The sequence below is a fragment of the Bactrocera latifrons genome, unplaced genomic scaffold, assembly GCF_001853355.1.
Source record: "Bactrocera latifrons isolate USDA-ARS-PBARC rearing strain unplaced genomic scaffold, ASM185335v1 scaffold_141, whole genome shotgun sequence".
In the NCBI taxonomy this organism is placed as follows: Eukaryota; Metazoa; Arthropoda; class Insecta; order Diptera; family Tephritidae; genus Bactrocera; species Bactrocera latifrons.
The window spans coordinates 711,464-729,050 of record NW_017534864.1 but is presented as its reverse complement, the minus strand read 5'-3'; the positions used below and the strand labels follow the sequence as shown (position 1 = coordinate 729,050).

The window sequence follows — 17,587 nt, the reverse complement described above, 5'->3', positions numbered from 1 at the left end:
GTTCTTCTGTTTTCAGATTTTTTGTCCTCAGCGCCGTTAACTCAACGTCTGGTAAAGGGCATAACCAGAACTTTATCAGCAAAATGTTGAAAAATGGTTTTCTCAATATCTAGCAACAATCCTTCCGTTAAAGTCTTTACCAAAAAAGAACTCTTGTTTGGTTTTTAATCATGCTGTTAGCTGTAAAATCGATGAGTGGAGCACACTGGGCTTTTTTTGCTATAAATAGCTAGAATCAACTAGATAGCGATATTCCTAGTTGTATGGTAGAAGATTTACCATATAAGGCTGTCGAATTGTGAAGCAAACACAGTTATATTTATATCAAATCGTTTACCTGGTAACTCTCTCTTGAGATTGATTGTTAAATAAATCTCTCAACTTTATGGCACTTTATTTCTAAGAATGATAGAGAAAGAGATTACGCAATGCGCTTGTTTGCTTTCAGTCAGCTGTTCTTGCTGACGTCACGGTTGACTTATTATTCGCCCGCGCCTTTGAATGTGAATTCGAATTGTACTTTGGAGTGAAGTATTAAGTGAGGAATTTTATATTTTTTTAAATGCGTTGCGCAGTGTTCGATTGCAACTGCAGAAGCAGTTTAAAATGGGTAATTATATCATTTTGATTACAATAATTTTACTTTTATAACCAAACACTCTTGCAGGTTTAAGCTCGCGGAATCCAACGAAGTTATTACCTAGCGCTTTTCCCATGTTAACCACTGCTCCTGTAGAGATTAATGAACGACAGAAAATGATATAGTCTGGTTTAAACCAGGACGTTTTAGAAATCTCTAACCGGTAATTATCGAAATATTAAAAGTACATAGCATTATAAACCTAAAGCTACAGAAAACATTTTAATATAAAAATGAACTGATGTTAACAAGTGCAAATATATACTTATATACAAACTAAGTTTTTGTATACTTACCACTGTTTCTTATCCTAATTATAATAATAAACTTAACAAAAAATTTATTCCATTTATTTAAACGCATATATGTATGTTTATTATATTTTTGCAGGTAATATTTTTAACGTCTTTCAATAGATCTAAACTCCGCTGGCCCAACTGAAAAAAATTGATGACGTGAAGATTCTCAACAACGACGGACTTGAGAATTTGGCAGGGTACATCTGCCACAAACTTGGTAAAGACAACAATTTGTGACAATTCAGAAAATTGTTCATCTTATACTTGGGTGGATCCCCTTTCTGAAGGAGGACTCTCAAAAAAACAGATATGTTGATGGAGCATATGAGAGCATTGCAAGCAGTATTTGGCGACATAAATGGTACTGATTTGCATATATATATGTAAAAATTAGGTTCAAAAACACTTAGATTTAAGTAATTTTGTAAACTGTAACATGGTATTCTGTTTACTATGTTGGTGACACACAAGGCAATGTGTCAAAAAAAATTTTAAACAATAAATATGTTGTTGTGTTTTATTGACAAAATAAGTTCAATTTTTTAAAATACTCTAAAGTTAATATATTTTCATCGCAGAAAAGCGATTTGCTTAAAGTCTCTCTAAAATTCTCACATAAAATGAGGCATTTCCTGCTTTTCATTAAGAAAAATTGTGAAAAATGTTTAGTTTTCCATTTCATTAATTAATTTTTTAAGTAATTTTGACAGAATATTTCAAACAGGTGTGTGTAAAAGGTTTTACAAAGTTTGTCACCTGTTTGTTTGCTGTTTATACAAATACCACAATGAAACATCACATTATTGTTAAGAGCAAAATACTTAGGCTGTTCACGATAAGGTGGTTATCGGGTTAAGTGGTTATGAGATTGAGTAAACAACAACAAATTGCAGTATGAAAAAATAACCAACTTTGACCAACCTAGGCCCTTGTTTACAGATTATGTGGTTGTTTGCTTATTTCCAGTCTTAGTAGAAAGTCGTTGGAATTTTACTAAATGGCAGCACAAAAAATAAATAAAACTAAGCGAATGGCATTTCCATTTATATTTTCTTTTTGGAAATTCTGCTATTAACAGTTGTTTTTTGTTTACAATTGCATTGTGACACTGTTCAGGGCGCAAGATGTCTGCAAATTTTATAAGAAAAATTTTTTGAGCCCTTAAAATTCGGATTATTTAATAAGCACATATCTTCAATAAAGTCCATTTCCTGAATAGCAGAACTTATTTTAAATTCAATTATGTTGCTTTTTAAACTTTGTTTAGGCATTTTATAAGTAGAAATTTCATTGAACTTAAACTGTAAACATTGATCAACTGTTTTTGTAAAAATAAGTAAATAACCATACAATATAAGATGTTCACGGAGCATAGAGGTTATTTTTAATCTAATAACCCGATAACCACCTTACCGTGAACAACCTAACTATTCCTCATATGGGATTTTGCTAGTATTTGGTGACACACATGTGGTATTTGTACAATATATGGTATAGTTATTACGTATCTGTCTCGGGTATTAGGGGCAGTCACATCTATTAAATTTCATTATTCAGAGATGTGTAACTTCCAATCCGTTTCAAATCGAGTTGGGTATATTATGCGGCGAGATTTGTGGTATTAACGATTGCGGCGTTAAAAAAAAAAAAATTAAGGTTTAGCCTTTTTTTTTAAGTTTTAAGTTAAGTTTAAGTTTTCTTGTTATTACCTATATATATTAGTTCTAAGTTGTACATATTAGTTTTAAGTTGAAGCTTCTAATTTTACTTTTACAAATATTAATTTTTAGAATTATAATTTTTATACTGAAATAAACTTAATCTTGTATTATTTTCCTGCCGAATGTAATAATAATAGACAAATTATTAGTTTAAGTAAATATTTCATTATTTCGATTTTAATATTACAAAATTTAAAATAATACTTATAAACAAATACTTTTTGTTATCCATAACACACAGGTAAGCTATGCGCTAACAAAAGAATTTGTTACCCTTAACTTACTGTAAAGAGATTTGCTAACAAATGTATGTATTGTGTTAGAAAGCTGCCTTCAGCATGCGATATTTGCCATTGGTTAGAGCGAGATAACCATTGAATATCAAGTAGCTAAGTGTTATTTTTTTCCCACTCTCTCAACAAAAGTAACAAATGTTTTAACGAATGCAAAAGTGAACAATAACAAATCGCTTACACGTTTGCAGGGTCTTCTTACAAAGGAAATCAGTGAAATTTAAATTTAAGTTATACTATGTTCGGACCGACATAGAAAACATTTTGAAAACACATTTGTGGGTTGTGGAATCTAAGTCGTTCGGATCGACAATGTGCGTTTTCGATGAGTTTTCATTGACAATTATCAATAGGGGGATTATCTTGCTTTTGCAAGATTGCACGACGACACAAAATGCAAAAATCCTATACCGAAATATACAACGACAAGAGAGCACTCATTACAGAATCTAGTGATACATGACGGCAGGAAAATAAACATGGGTTTTGGTCTGACATATTTTACAGCCATTGCAAATAATTTTCTCAGTGTGTTTGTTGTTGTGCCATTGAACCTAGAGGAAATTTCCGCAATTCCCGTGCACCGTGCAAGCGTTTTGCAAGAGCAAGAGAATGCCACTATTGTCATTGAAGTTGGCTATGCTTTTATGCACTTACTATAATAAGATACCATAATCATTAATAAATGTTTCCGCTCCAAATTTCTGGTAAAACATTTAATTTGCAAATACAAGATGGAGACAACATTACTTGCAGTATAGGTTTTTAGAAATCTAAAATTGTTTGTGGAGACACCCAACTACATGAAGAGGAAGCACTGGAAAATATCGGTTATGGCTTAATATGCTTATCTCATCTCAATTGTTTACAGTTATGTGTTGTTTTTTGGTTTAAAGGGCTTTATTTTTTGATTGTGCCTAAGTTATTTGTACATAAAAATAGGATAATGGAAATTGGATATTTACAAGAAGTAAAAGCAATAATTAAATCGCTTGTCATTTCATGTCCTAAAGCAATTACGATTGATGAACTTAATCGGGACTATAGAAACATTGAGGGCCAACGAATACCTCATCATAAGCTTGGTTTCCAAACATTAGAGTCGTTCCTTCGTTCTATTCCTGATACGGTTAWTGTAAATATTGGATCTATAAAGCTATAAAGCTATAAAGTAAATTTTTAAGTTTTGTTTTATTTTATTTATTTTTAGGTTTACGGAAATGGGCCTTCAGCTTCTGTAGGTATTGTTCTCAATGAAAAATCTGCTCATATACATAAGATGGTAAGTGAGCAGAAAAAGACAAGAATTAAACCAAAGTCATCAAAACAAAAAATAATACCAGTAAATGCTTCTAACTTTGATAAACCACATTCTGCCGGACAGAAAGTAGAAAGAAGTTCTAAGAAAACAAGCAATAATACTCTTCCTTCAAGTAATATTCGTCTCAGTCATTTTATATCACGCTGTGGCCCGCGGAATACGGTAATAAAGTGTCAAGCGCTTGACACTTCGAAGTTTATGATTAAAAGAGTTGAACAAAAACCAATACAATTTTCTGGGCAAAGCTTTCCTGATGATGTGAACGAAATCAACAAACCCTTACATTTGATACCTGGAAACATTCTACAAAGCAACAAACCCATACATAAAATATCTGAAACACTTGCACAAATCAAACACTCCAAACATGAAATGCATGAAACAATTTCACATTCTGAGGTAGAACAAAATATTATTTTGGGCAGACCTCCGTTAACACAACTAAACCAAGATGAATATTTATGGAAAATCTTTGGTATGTGTGAAATACGCGATGACGTAGATCCATCAAGAAATAAAACTGTAGAAAATGGAAAACAAAATTTCACTGAAATTTCAAATAATAACGAGAACGGAGATGACGAACTATCTGTTAAACACGTTTTTAAACCGTTGTCATTAAAAAATTCACTTGAAAAAAGTCACATAGATGACATTGAAGAAGCAGTCCCAGCCTTCGCAGCTGTATGTATTGTTTTTTTTATTTTTAAAAATGTGTATTCATATCCGTAAATTTGTAAAAAAGACATGTGTAACAAGTTATGAATATTTGTAATTTTACAGAATAGCCTAGTATTCCGAATGGATTTTCCGGAAAATACCATGACCTTCGGTAAGAAGATCCCATCTTATAAAATTTCGGACCAAATTATTCGAGGTTCTATCATTGGAATTTTTATATCAGAGGTAATACATTATTATATAATTCACTTCACTATTGGTATACTAATTTTTATTTTAAATCTAGATTCACAGCCCTTACAAATTTTGGTTTCATATTTACAAAAAACACCATGAATTGGATGAACTAATGCTTCAAATTGAGTAAGTATTTTTTTTATATTTGTTAATATAACATGGTTAAAATTTGAATGTATTTAGACGATTTTATACATCACTGGAACCTGAAATATTCTGCATACCTAGTGTTTGTGTAAGCCCTGGCCAAGTGTGTGCAGCTCTTTACAAAGGACTATGGCATCGTGCAGAAATTTTAACTTCAGTTATTGGGAATAAAGCAAAGGTATTTACTATTAATTTTTTATTTTATGGTAAATATTAATTCACAGGTGTTACTTTCAGGTCTTCTTTGTAGATTATGGCACGGTTTCGAATGTACCTGTTAGCAACATAAAATTCCTCTTGACCTCGTTCGCAAGATTGCCAAAACAAGCTATTCGCGGATCATTGTCCCATATTTGTCCCAATAATTATCACTGGAGCCCGGAGTCAATCCAATATTTTTTGTCCCTGTCTTCTGAGTTAATGCTTTATGGTCAAGTCTCAGAGATCAATGAAAAGGTAGTATTGACTTATTGTAGTGCGATAATTCTAAAATTTAAATTCATTTATAGAAACGCATAATTCACATGGTCTTATGTGATTCGAATCGAAATGAAGTGTTACAAATTAACAGAGAGTTGGTGGAAAAAGGATTTGCTTTTTACGATGAACAATGGTTGAAATCTGATAAGGTGAACAGTTCTCAATAATGTAGCCATGTATATATATATAATGTGCATAAAAATTAAGCGAATATTTTTACATGATTAAACCTTTCGGAAGTTGTTACTTGTATATATGTATGTTATGGACTGTTAATGTCAATACTTAAGTTCTTTGTTATATGTATATATATATTTAATTTAAATTCATGAATAATTGACATATAAATCTAAGTTATTAAAATAAATTTATTTACAAAATTTGTGTGCTAGTGCTGACAAGTTTGACCAAATGAATAGTTATTTTAGTTGAACTAATATGGTTCTTCCAATAAATAGGTATTTTCTTTTAAAACTTTTGCGTTTCTAATATTTAAATCAGACAGGGATTTTTATATGCACACATATACAACTGGAAGCCAGTAATGTTCGGTTCAATAAATAAATGCAAATTTATTTTCAGGATGAGGTGCGAACACATCATCTTCGTGAAGATTTTCCTACGTGAGGCACACACTTAAATTTGGAAAATACTATACTAAATTTGTCCCGTTTTTTATACAGGTTTTCTATGCTCGAAATGGGCGAATATCCTTCGTTGGCTGAGCTAGTTGATCTTAAAAATAAAGGTTTTGACTATGAAAGAATCACAGATCAACATGTGTTTCATCCGGGTAGATTGGATCTACAAGAAAATGTACCTGATGAAATCCGTAGACTTCCTTTTCAATTGCTTACAACTAATCCTTTTAGACAGGACATTTATTTACAACTGAAACATTTGTTATAAGAATTTATAAAACGTTGTTTGTATGTATCTTATTTGAAGTCATTTGTTGATTATAACACTTCTGAGATATAGTTGTGACACCCAAATTTACTTTTAAATAATATATGTTCTTTTTTCAATATTTTTCTCTATTATGGATTTCGTACAACTCGGTCTGATATGCCTGCTTATTAAAGCATCATTATTTCTAATATTTTATATTTATTCACTATTCGATATTCTGTTTAATACAAGAAGAAATAAAATAAAAGTGAGTAAGCTTATAATATTCGTAAGTGCTATAAATGGACAAAGAGATCTTTGTATGGTGTATTAAGCGAAATCCCGTTTTTCTTATGCATAAATTTAGCACACGTATTTTTCATAGGAAGCTACACTCCCGTTTTTGTGATTTTCTGGGTTTTAAGAGAAAATCCCGTAATCAAAGGACAGTTATTTTAATTTCTTAATGTTTGTTGGGCTTAAAGTACAAAAATTTAATTGAATTTCATATAATTTTTTGAGATTTTGATAAATAAGTCAATTTAAACTGAAACGATGGTTTTGGCTGCAAATCAGAAAGTATAATTGTGTTTAAAAAGAAACCGGTGACAAATGTTCTCACAAAGTTGGTTGTAACGAATCATCAGTGGGGAAGTTTGTGGAAAAATTTTGAAAACTAACAGTGTACTTCGCCAGCCTGGAAGCGGACATCGAAGGAAGACGAATCAGCGAGACCACTGAGGTTTGGTGGGAATATCTTTGAGGGAACGCTTTAAAACTGCCCCAGGAATTTCTGCAGAGCTTAAAGATGTTTATCGAATAGAACTAAGCAGCTGAACTGTCAAACGTTGGTTGAAAGAAAATAATTTGAATGTCCGAAGAGTTGCAAATTCCCCGCTTCCTACATCAAAAATGTTTCTTCCCGTCTAAATTGAAGCAAGGAAAGAGCAAATTGGTCCGAAAATGAATGGAATCGTATTGGTTTTTCAGGCGAAAGCAAAATAAACATTAATGGACCAGATTCGGAAGTCATGTTCGTCGCAGAGTGAATGCACGATACAGTGATCAATGTGCTCAGAGTACTGTAAAGCAGTCGCCATACATTATGGTTTGGGAGCAATTACAAATTATAGTGTTGGCGAAGTAATAAAATTATGTGGTATTGTTAACTCAGCAACGTACGCAGAAATAATAAAAAAAGACTTTAACTGTGCACGTAGAAAAGTAATTTTACAAGATAATTCTGCACCGTGTTATCGGTCAAAGTCGGTAAGGATAACATTAACATTTCTTCCAGTTTTTTATGTTCCATACACATTAATTATCACAAATAAACTTTTTACATTGCATAGGTTAACGAATATAAATATATTTTTGAGATTGAGTATCTTTCAGGGACTGGAAAGACCTGACCTCAACCCTATGAGAACAATTATGAAGCACAAAACCGACGCCATAAACCAATTAGCATTCAAAAATTGAAAAAGATTGTTGAATTTATGGTATAATGAAACTTCTGACTTAAGTAGAAAACTATACGAAAGTATGCTCAACCGGCTATAAAGTGTTATAAAGGCAAAAAGCATACCGACACCCACTATTAAGAAAATAATAAATTTCTGTCAAATCAAAATATAAGGAAAACACTCTAAAAGTATTAAATACAAGTATTTAACCAAATTAGTTTTTGATAGCGTTTTTAACTTTCACTAAAAACCAATATTTAAAAGGACAATATGAGTAAATGTCAAAAAAATCTCCTCAAATTTATTATTTAAACATATTTAAAAAATATATTTTATCTACAGGGCTTAATTTAATTAATTTTTATTAAAATATACCATGTAAACATAAAGTCAAATCGTTTTTTTTTATGAGCGCTTACATAGGATCATATGAAAAGGCATAGATAATTGTCCAAGGCAATGGTGCAATTGTTCAGATCGGATTTTTGATTAGCTTGAGTCATTTTATCAAAAATCACAAATTGTGATTATTTCAGATTTTCATTGTTTTTTTTTTTGCTCAAAATAAAACAGTTTTTATGGATTTTTAACCAAGTTTATTGCGTGCTCTGTAAGCAAATATTAGAAGCATTTAATTTATTTTTATGCCCACCTTCCGCACGCAGTAGAAAATCTCGAATATCACATTATATATACTTTTTTTCTATAAAGACATTATCTTCTTCTTCTTCTTTGCTGGCCAAATTGACAACAGCTCGCCTTTTAGCAACATGACGCCAATTGGAAATTCCAAGCGAAGCCAGGTCCTTCTCCACTTGGTCTTTCCAACGGAGTGGAGGTCTTCCCTTTCCTCGGCGGGTACAGCGTCGAATACTTTCAGAGCTGGAGCGTTTTCGTCCATTCGGATAACATGATCTAGCCAGCGTAGCCGCTGTCTTTTAATTTGCTGAACTATGTCGTCAAAGTCATCATACAGTTCATCGTTCCATCAAATACGATATTCGCGGAAACGCGCAAACGACCTTAAATCTTTCGCAGAACCTTTCTCTCGAAAACTCGTAACGTCAACTCATCAGATGTTGTCATTCTTCGTGCCTCTGCACCATTTAGCAGGACGGGAATAATGAGTGACTTATAGAGTTTGGTTTTTACTTACCCAGTTCATAGTAGCTCCTGTTGGCAAGCGTTATTCTGCGTTGGATTTCGAGGCTGACATTGTTGTTGCTGATTATACTGAATCCTAGATAGACGATATTATCTACAACTTCGGAGTTATGTCTGTCAACAGTAACGTGGGAGCCTAGTCGCGAGTGCGACGACCGTTTGTTTGATGGCGGGAGATATTTCATCTTGCATTCGTTCACAACCAGACCCATTTACTTTGCTTCCTTCCAGTCTGGAGAAAGCAGGACTAACGGCGCTTGTGTATAGGCGAATGATATCAATATCATCGGCGTACGTCAGCAGCTGTATACTTTTATAGAAGATTGCACCTGCCCGATTAAGTGCACCTGCACCTAGGAGAGGTCCTCCCCGATCCTGACGGAGCTTTTGGTATTGCTCAACGTCAGTTTACTCAGCCCTATTAGTTTCGTGGAGATACCAAATTCAGGCATCGCGGCATAAAAGCAGCTCCTTTTCGTGCTCCTTATCAGTTCTTCGCCGCCGTGTTTAAATAGCTCGGCCGGCAATCCATCGGCCCCCGACGCTTTGTTGTTCTTCCTAATCAGCTCTTGCATTTCTTTATTTAGAGATGTATTTACTTGTATTTTGTATATTCAAAATGGCAATCAAGAGTTCCTTTTAGTTGTGTGACCTGGGAACTATCAAGTCACAAATTTGAGACAGCGAATTGCACTATTAGAGGTATAAATTAATGTTATTAAATTGTGTTAGCTAGTAGTAGAATGCCGCACAAAAACATACATAACAATAAAGGCAAAGCAACTATAAACGCTTACAATGGTGAGTGTTTCAGCTATAACATAATTTGGGAAGGTCATTAACAGTGGTGTGTAATTACCTGAATAACAAAGAAAATTACGGCCAGAAAACTTACGTTGGTCGAAAAGAAATTATTAACAGGGAAGGAGAAAATGTAGACAGTTATCAAATAAAACGACGTCAATACGGAAAGAGAAAAGAGAGAACCAAATTTCTACATCTGTTTCAACAATTTGGCGTGCGGTGAAACGAAATCCTAATATTTTACGTGCTCAAATGCAGAAAGCGCCACTCTTGCAACCACACCGGAAAGTCTCTCGTCTCAGTTTTGTCCGAAATCACATGAAGAAAGACTGGCATTCAGAAAAATAAAATTTTGAATAATACGGTTGCGGCAAAGTAGACAATGCGCTTACAAAAAAACTTTTTTTCGATGAGAAAATCTTGATGGTCCAGATGGCCTTTTGGAAGAGATTTACGAAAATAGCCACGATGTTTTTTATTCTGATGTAAGTCCTACTTTAAAACATCTAGATTATCGTTAATTTTATACGATTTCTGAGCTGAAAACAGTTATTTTGGATACATGGACTTTACTAACCCCAGAAAAGCTTTCTCATCACACCAACTCAATGACAAATCGAATATTCACAGTTATTAATAATAATGGAAGCACAAAAAATGGTTTTTATACAATTGTTGAAGTTACTACTTTGAAATAACAGCATTCATTTTTAGAATGGGAGCACATTTTTTCAGTATTTCAAAGAAATATTGGGTAGTCGAAAAAGAGTTTTTTTAAATAAATAAACAAATATCTCCGTAAACTTCACAAATTTCTTAGGTGGCTTGCGTGACATTCTTACCTTTTTTACACAAAAATTTCAAAATATGGCGAATTTCTCCATTATTTTCACACATTTTTGAACAGCTGTAACTTATTTTTGTTAAATCATGCTTAAAACCTCACCTTTGTATCGTAACGCAACACTGTATCGTATGACACACTAATCATACATGAATCCTCATTAATCAATAGTTTAATAATATTCCCTTAAAATTTTGATCTGACGGATGGGCCTTAAACAAAAACAAACTAATAACTAAGGCGGCTACTAGTATTACGGGTTTCAATCCAACTTCATTTTGGTCGCAGTTTTGAAATTCGATATATCGACATCAATTGAACCCAAAATATCAAAAAGATTCGTTTGATGTGTTGTGAAACACATTTATTTTAACAAATCTAATTTTTATATATGTTATTTGTAATAGTATCATGAATTTATTTTTCAAACGGCAGACTTTTACTCCGGTTATAATACTCCGGCAGACGACAATATATAGTATATTGACAGTGTGATTATCTGTACCTACTGTGTTTACTTCTATTTCGATAATTTCTGCATGGAAATAGATGTATTATGAAAAATATTGTATAAGAACAAAATTATATTTGCTACTTTATAATAATGAATGGCGAAAATGGGTTGTTTATAAATCAATAATAATAACTATTATAACAACATTCACTTAATTGGTATTAATGAAAATATGTTTCGTTTTTATTGATACATTTTTATATATAAATTATCCATCGTATTATGATTCGTCAATTTCGTCGTCGGATTTTCGTCGTCGGATCATTACTATTGTCATAATGCTCATCATCTTAGTCATCGTCATCATCTTCGTTGTCGTCTGGAAAATTATGTATAAATGTTTCAACTGAATAATTTGAATATAAAATAGCATATAGTACATTATAATAAAATTACCTGGTATATTTTGAATAAAATCACTAAATAAACATGGTAGGTGGTCTCCCCCAAACCACTTGAACACGTATGATATTCTAGTGGGTTTAACATCGTCGGATTTTTCTGTGAAGTATTTTTCCAAATGCTGGAAATGTAATGAGCCCTCAAGAATTGTTGGTAAAGTTCAGCTTTACATGGAGGTATTGAATTAGCGTTGAAGTTTAAAACTTTTTTATTAAAGTTTTCACTGAACTCTTTTCGTTACGGTGGCCACCACAGGTAACCACCTATATTTTGAGGTTTTACACAACACAGCGCCATCTTACTTAAATCATAGGTAACGTCGGCTGTTAATAAGCAAGCTATGCGATTCTTATGAAAAAAAAATTTGAAAATGAACAGAGCAACCGTCGATTACCATTATGAATGTTTAGTAAAATTCGTGAACTTCACAGTCGTGGTTGTGTGTGCTAATTTTATCTTCCCTTGTGAGCACAAAATAAATATTGTGGTTTAATTTTGTGCGAATTGCGTACTTTGTTATTAACAAAAAAAAAAAAGTAAAATCTTTTAAAACTTTTAAGTAAATTAGACTTATTCAAAGTGGTTAGYAGCGGTAACCACCGTGCGGTAAGTGGCTAAATTATGAGAAAGTTCACGGTGAAGTGCAAGGTAGAATAAATTTACTCTTTTTAGGTAAAATGGCCAAGAACAAGTTGTCGGATCGGGAAATTGACGCATTCTTGTTTGAAGATATACCTTCAGACAATGATAGCTGTGCAGGTGGTGATCTGTCTGATGAGGATGATCAATGGGAAGAGGAGTCTCCAATATTATTAGACCAGAGTCTTCTTCTGTCAGATGACGAGTTTGATTCTGGCGATGAAATTCCATTAGCTCAGCTACTTGGAAGTAATAGACCGGCTAACCAAGTTGCTCCGCTACCATTTCATTCATTGCAACCTCCCAAATGGAAGAAAGCGTATACAATTTTGGATCCTGATAACTTTGAGCTTTCATCTCATTTGCCGGACGAAATATATGATTTAGTAGTGAGCCGTAGTGTGACTCCTATCAAAATTTTTAATTTACTTTGGACGGATAACATATGCTCAACAAAAGGGAGTTTCTTACAATCCAGTCATTGTAGAAGAGATGTCCATTTTTATTGCTCTGAATTTAATAATGGGCATAAGGAAAGTCCAAGTTATAGAGACTACTGGTCGTCCTCACCTGATTTGCATGACGAATATATATCACATTTTATGCCATTCAACACTTTTGCATGGATTCTTGGACACTTACATTTAAATGACAACAATCTTCTGCCTTCGCGGAACGATCCGAATTATGACAAATTATATAAGGTGCGCAATTTTATAGAAATGCTCCGAGAATCTTACAAAAAAAAACTACAACCACTCTGACAAGATCGCTATCGACGAGTCAATGATCAAATTCAAAGGTAGAAGCAGTCCGAAGCAATATATGTCGAAAAAGCCTATCAAAAGGGGGTACAAGGTATGGACAAAGTGTGTTTCTTCAGGATATTGTCTGAATTTCAATATATATGCAGGAAAAATCGGAAATAAGGTGGAAACTAATTTAGGAGGCAATGGCGTAAAAAAATTTTGCGAGGGACTGGAAAACAAGAACCATAGAGTATATTTCGACAATTATTTTAATAGCTACGAGCTCCAGGTCGATTTACGCCATAAAAAGATATATGCATGTGGAACAGTAAATGAATCGCGTAAACACCTTCCAAATTTGAAGCCAGATAAGCAACTAAAGCGCGGCGAGTTCGATTATCCAGTCAGTCATAATCAAATGGTTTCATTTCTGAAATGGAAAGATAAACGTTTTGTTTTCGTCTTAAGTAATTTCCACGATCCTAGAAATGAAGTTTGTGTCCGAAGAACAGAAAAACTGGGGAGAAAGTGGAAGTGCCTTGCCCTCTAGCATTGAAAGATTATAACGAAAACATGAACTTCGTAGACAAATTCGATCAATAGAAGGGTAGCTACGCGATTGATCGAAAATCTAAAAAGTGGTGGCACCGCATATTCTCTCATTTTTTAGATTGCACAGTGGTAAATGCATTCCTAATTTATAAAGAGTGCCAAAAAGACGAAACATCAGGATTAGATGAACAGGGACTCAAGGACTTTAGACGCCAAGTTTATCAAGATATGCTTGCACCGGCCTATGTCAGCAATAAGAGAAGGTTTTCGTAAATCTCTGGCAAGTCTTCACCTAAATGTGCTTGTATCAAGAAGTACAAACAGGAGGTACCTGAATCAATACGACTTGCTGAAGGTAACCATCAACCCATAAGAGGTACTAAAAGGCGATGCAGTGCATGTAGCACGAAAAACAAACCAGTACGCACAGTTTGTAGCTGCATAATATGCCAAGTACCTCTTTGCTACAGGGAAGGAAAACAATGTTTTAATAATCACATTTGTCGTTTGTAATATGCTATGTACTTTATTGTTTTAAATAAAGGAAAAAAAACGAAAAATTTGAACACTTCTTTCACAGTGGTTACCATAAGTAACCACCTTATAACGGACCCCCCCTGACGTACAACAAAAAAAGTTGCAGCTATCTCTTAATTTGACCCTCCTAACAAGAGTATGCTAGAATTTGTGTTTCTAGCCTTGCCAGATAAAAACCGTGACGTAAAGAGTTAAGTCAGATGCTTTGTAGCTATTGGCAAATAGTTGAAAACGACTATCATCAACGTCTTTGGTTTTCTTGGTGTTATACATGTGGCAAGTAAATTCTTGAATAACATTAAACAGATAGTATAGCATATCCGGAGTTAACTCAGCGTTTCCTAAACCTTCAAAACCTTTTTGAAATTCAACATTTTTTTTAACAAGGTGAAGGTCTTTTTTACCTTTATTAAAAAAGCAGGGATAAAGTCACACCCCGTGAAAGCGTGAAAACAAACTCTTTGTGAATAATTCACCGCGCAGCTCGTAAATTTTAGTAATATCAATAAACCTTTCATGGTTTCCAGTCCAAGTAAGCATCCAAATATGAGAGAACCGATTTTTTAATTGCACCATATTGCCAAGCATTATAATTAATATATCTGTATCAGAACCTCTAATGACGATATTTGACTCGTATAGAATATTGCATACATGATAAATAGTTTTACTATCGGTTTCCTCGTGTACAGGACAGGAGAGATCATCAATAAAACTCGATTCAACAATTTCATGTTTCACTTTGTAGGAATAACAGTCGCGAAAGTTGAGATGTATTAATTTAGTCCCAATAAACCGAATGACTTCACTGCCCAATGACCTATGAAAAAATCTCCTGACATTATATCCTGCATTTGAACAGCCTCAAGTCGTTTGTGGTATCGAGCATTCACCTTGTATCAATCCTTTACTAGATATTTCATCTGGTAATCTAGATTTATTTATGTTTATTATCTCAGTACGCAAAATTGATATTGCAGCTTGTAGAATATCTTGATCTTGTAAATGACTAAATAGTGAATCTTCAATAGTAGTTATTCCTTTAGGTGCAACGACTTTTTTATTATTTGATTGCAAGATATGAATTTGATTTTTAAATTTAAAACGAATTTTGTCTTCTAAATAATGGGCTCTGAATAGAACACTGGAAGTTTCTTCGTTATTTAGCTCTCTGAATGAATCATTATATTCTTCCTTTTCTTAATTGGCGTATACACCACTTACGCGATTATAACCGAGCCAATTGCCTATTCAGTCCGAGTAGCACCTGTTGGCAAGAGTTATCCTGCGTTGAATTTGCAGGCTGACATAGTTGGTTTTGTTTACGCTGGTTCCAAGATAGATGCAATTATCTACGACTTTAAAGTTATGACTGTCAACAGTGACGTGAGTGCCAAGTCGGGAGTGCGACGACTGTTTGTTTGATGACATGAGATATTTCGTCTTACCCTCGTTCACTGCCAGACCCATTTGTTTTCCTTCCTTGTCCAATCTGAAGAAAGCAGAATTAACGGCGCGGGTGTTAAGGTCGATGTTATCAATATCATCGGCATACGCCAGCAGCTGTACACTCTTATAGAAGATTGTACCTTCTCTATTTAGTTCTGCAGCTCTAATTATTTTCTCCAGAAGCAGGTTGAAGAAATCGCACGTTAGAGAGTCGCCTTGTCTGAGACCTCGTTTGGTATCGAACAGCTCAGAGAGGTCCTTCCCGATTCTGACGGAGCTTTTGGTGTTGCTCAACTTCAGTTTGCACAGCCGTATTAGTTTTGCGGGGATACCAAATTTAGACACCGCCGCATAAAGGCAGATCTTTTCGTGCTGTCGAAAGCAGCCAAGATTTAGCGCATGGTGAATATCTGGTCGGTTGTTGATTTGCCAGGTTTAAAGCAACACTGATGAGTTCCAATCAGTATGTTGACGGTGGGCTTTAAGCTTTCACACAATACGCTCGATAGAACCTTATATGCGATATTGGAGGAGGCTTATCCCTCGATAGTTGGCGCAGATTGTGGGGTCTCCTTTTTTTTATGGATTGGGCATAGCACACTTAAAATCCTTGGGCATGCTTTCATTCGACCGTATTCTTCAAAAAAGCTGATGTATGCTCCTTATCAGTTCTTCGCCGCCGTGTTTGAATGGCTCAGCCGGCAATCCACTTTGTTCCTAGTGTTTGTTGGCGTGCGTTGTTTGCTGCACAGAGGCGGGTGCGAATCTTGACTGCAACAAGATAGTGGCCCGAGTCGATGTTAGGACCTCGGAGCGCACGCACATCTAAAACACTGGAGACGTGTCTTCCGTCTATCACAACATGATCGATCTTGTTGGTAGTTTTTCGATCCGGAGACAGCCAGGTAGCTTGATGAATCTTCTTATACTGGAATCTAGTACTACAGATAACCATATTTCGGGCCCCGACGAAGTCGATCAGCCTCAACCCATTTGGTGATGGTTCTCGTCGTGGAGGCTGGATTTACCGAGCGTAGTGCCAAAGATACCTTCTTTGCCCACCTTGGCGTTAAAGTCGCCAATTACGATTTTGACATCGTGGCGGGGGCAGCTCTCATAAGTGCGAGCCAAGCACTCATAAAAGGCATCTTTGGTCGCATCGTCTTTCTCATTCGTCGGGGCGTGTACGCAAATCAGTGATATGTTGAAGAACCTCGCTGTGATGCGGATTGTGGCTAGACGCTCACTCACCAGAGTGAATGATAGTACTCGGCGACGGAGTCTCTCTCCCACCACAAATCCCACACCAAACTTGCGCTTCTTTATATAGCCACTGTAGCAAATGCCACAAGGACCTACTCGTCTCTGTCCCTGTCCCGTCCATCGCATTTCTTGGACGGCGGTGAAGTCAGCCTTTATTTTCACGAAGACATCAACCAGCTGAGCAGCGGCACCTTCCCAATTAAGGAACCGGACATTCCAGGTGCATGCCCTCAATTCGTAGTCCTTATTTCTTTTGCCAAGGTCGTCATTAAAAGGGGGTCTCTCATCCGAGGCTGGTTGTTCCTTTTCATTGGGGGTATTTTTTTACATGGGGGCTCCCAAACCCTGCGCACAAACCTATGTATTCGCCTTCTCACCTTAGCTCGGCTTCAAACGGATGTTTTTAGGCTACCCAGAGGATACTTGGTCAAAGACCGGAAGTCGTAAGCTGCTTGAGTCACATGTAAGAGAATCGTTTTTGGCCACTCCTTGCG

The 17,587-nt window shown here is 34.9% G+C and overlaps 1 protein-coding gene and 1 long non-coding RNA gene across 2 annotated transcripts; both read left to right on the top strand.

Annotated features, from left to right (window-relative positions):
- Nucleotides 1-466: 466 nt before the first annotated feature.
- LOC108965527 lies at nucleotides 467-1,284 on the top strand. Its single transcript, XR_001993112.1, has 3 exons — nucleotides 467-610; nucleotides 668-803; nucleotides 1,031-1,284. It is a non-coding gene; the product is annotated as an uncharacterized LOC108965527 (long non-coding RNA).
- A 1,982-nt stretch (nucleotides 1,285-3,266) lies between these two features.
- On the top strand, nucleotides 3,267-6,849 carry LOC108965513 (tudor domain-containing protein 5). Its single transcript, XM_018927988.1, has 9 exons — nucleotides 3,267-4,088; nucleotides 4,164-4,958; nucleotides 5,058-5,180; nucleotides 5,242-5,318; nucleotides 5,376-5,517; nucleotides 5,577-5,795; nucleotides 5,849-5,968; nucleotides 6,402-6,442; nucleotides 6,503-6,849. The coding sequence occupies exons 1-9, from the start codon at nucleotides 3,900-3,902 to the stop codon at nucleotides 6,726-6,728; spliced, it is 1,932 nt and encodes a 643-aa protein (XP_018783533.1). The 5' UTR covers nucleotides 3,267-3,899; the 3' UTR covers nucleotides 6,729-6,849.
- Nucleotides 6,850-17,587: the final 10,738 nt, after the last annotated feature.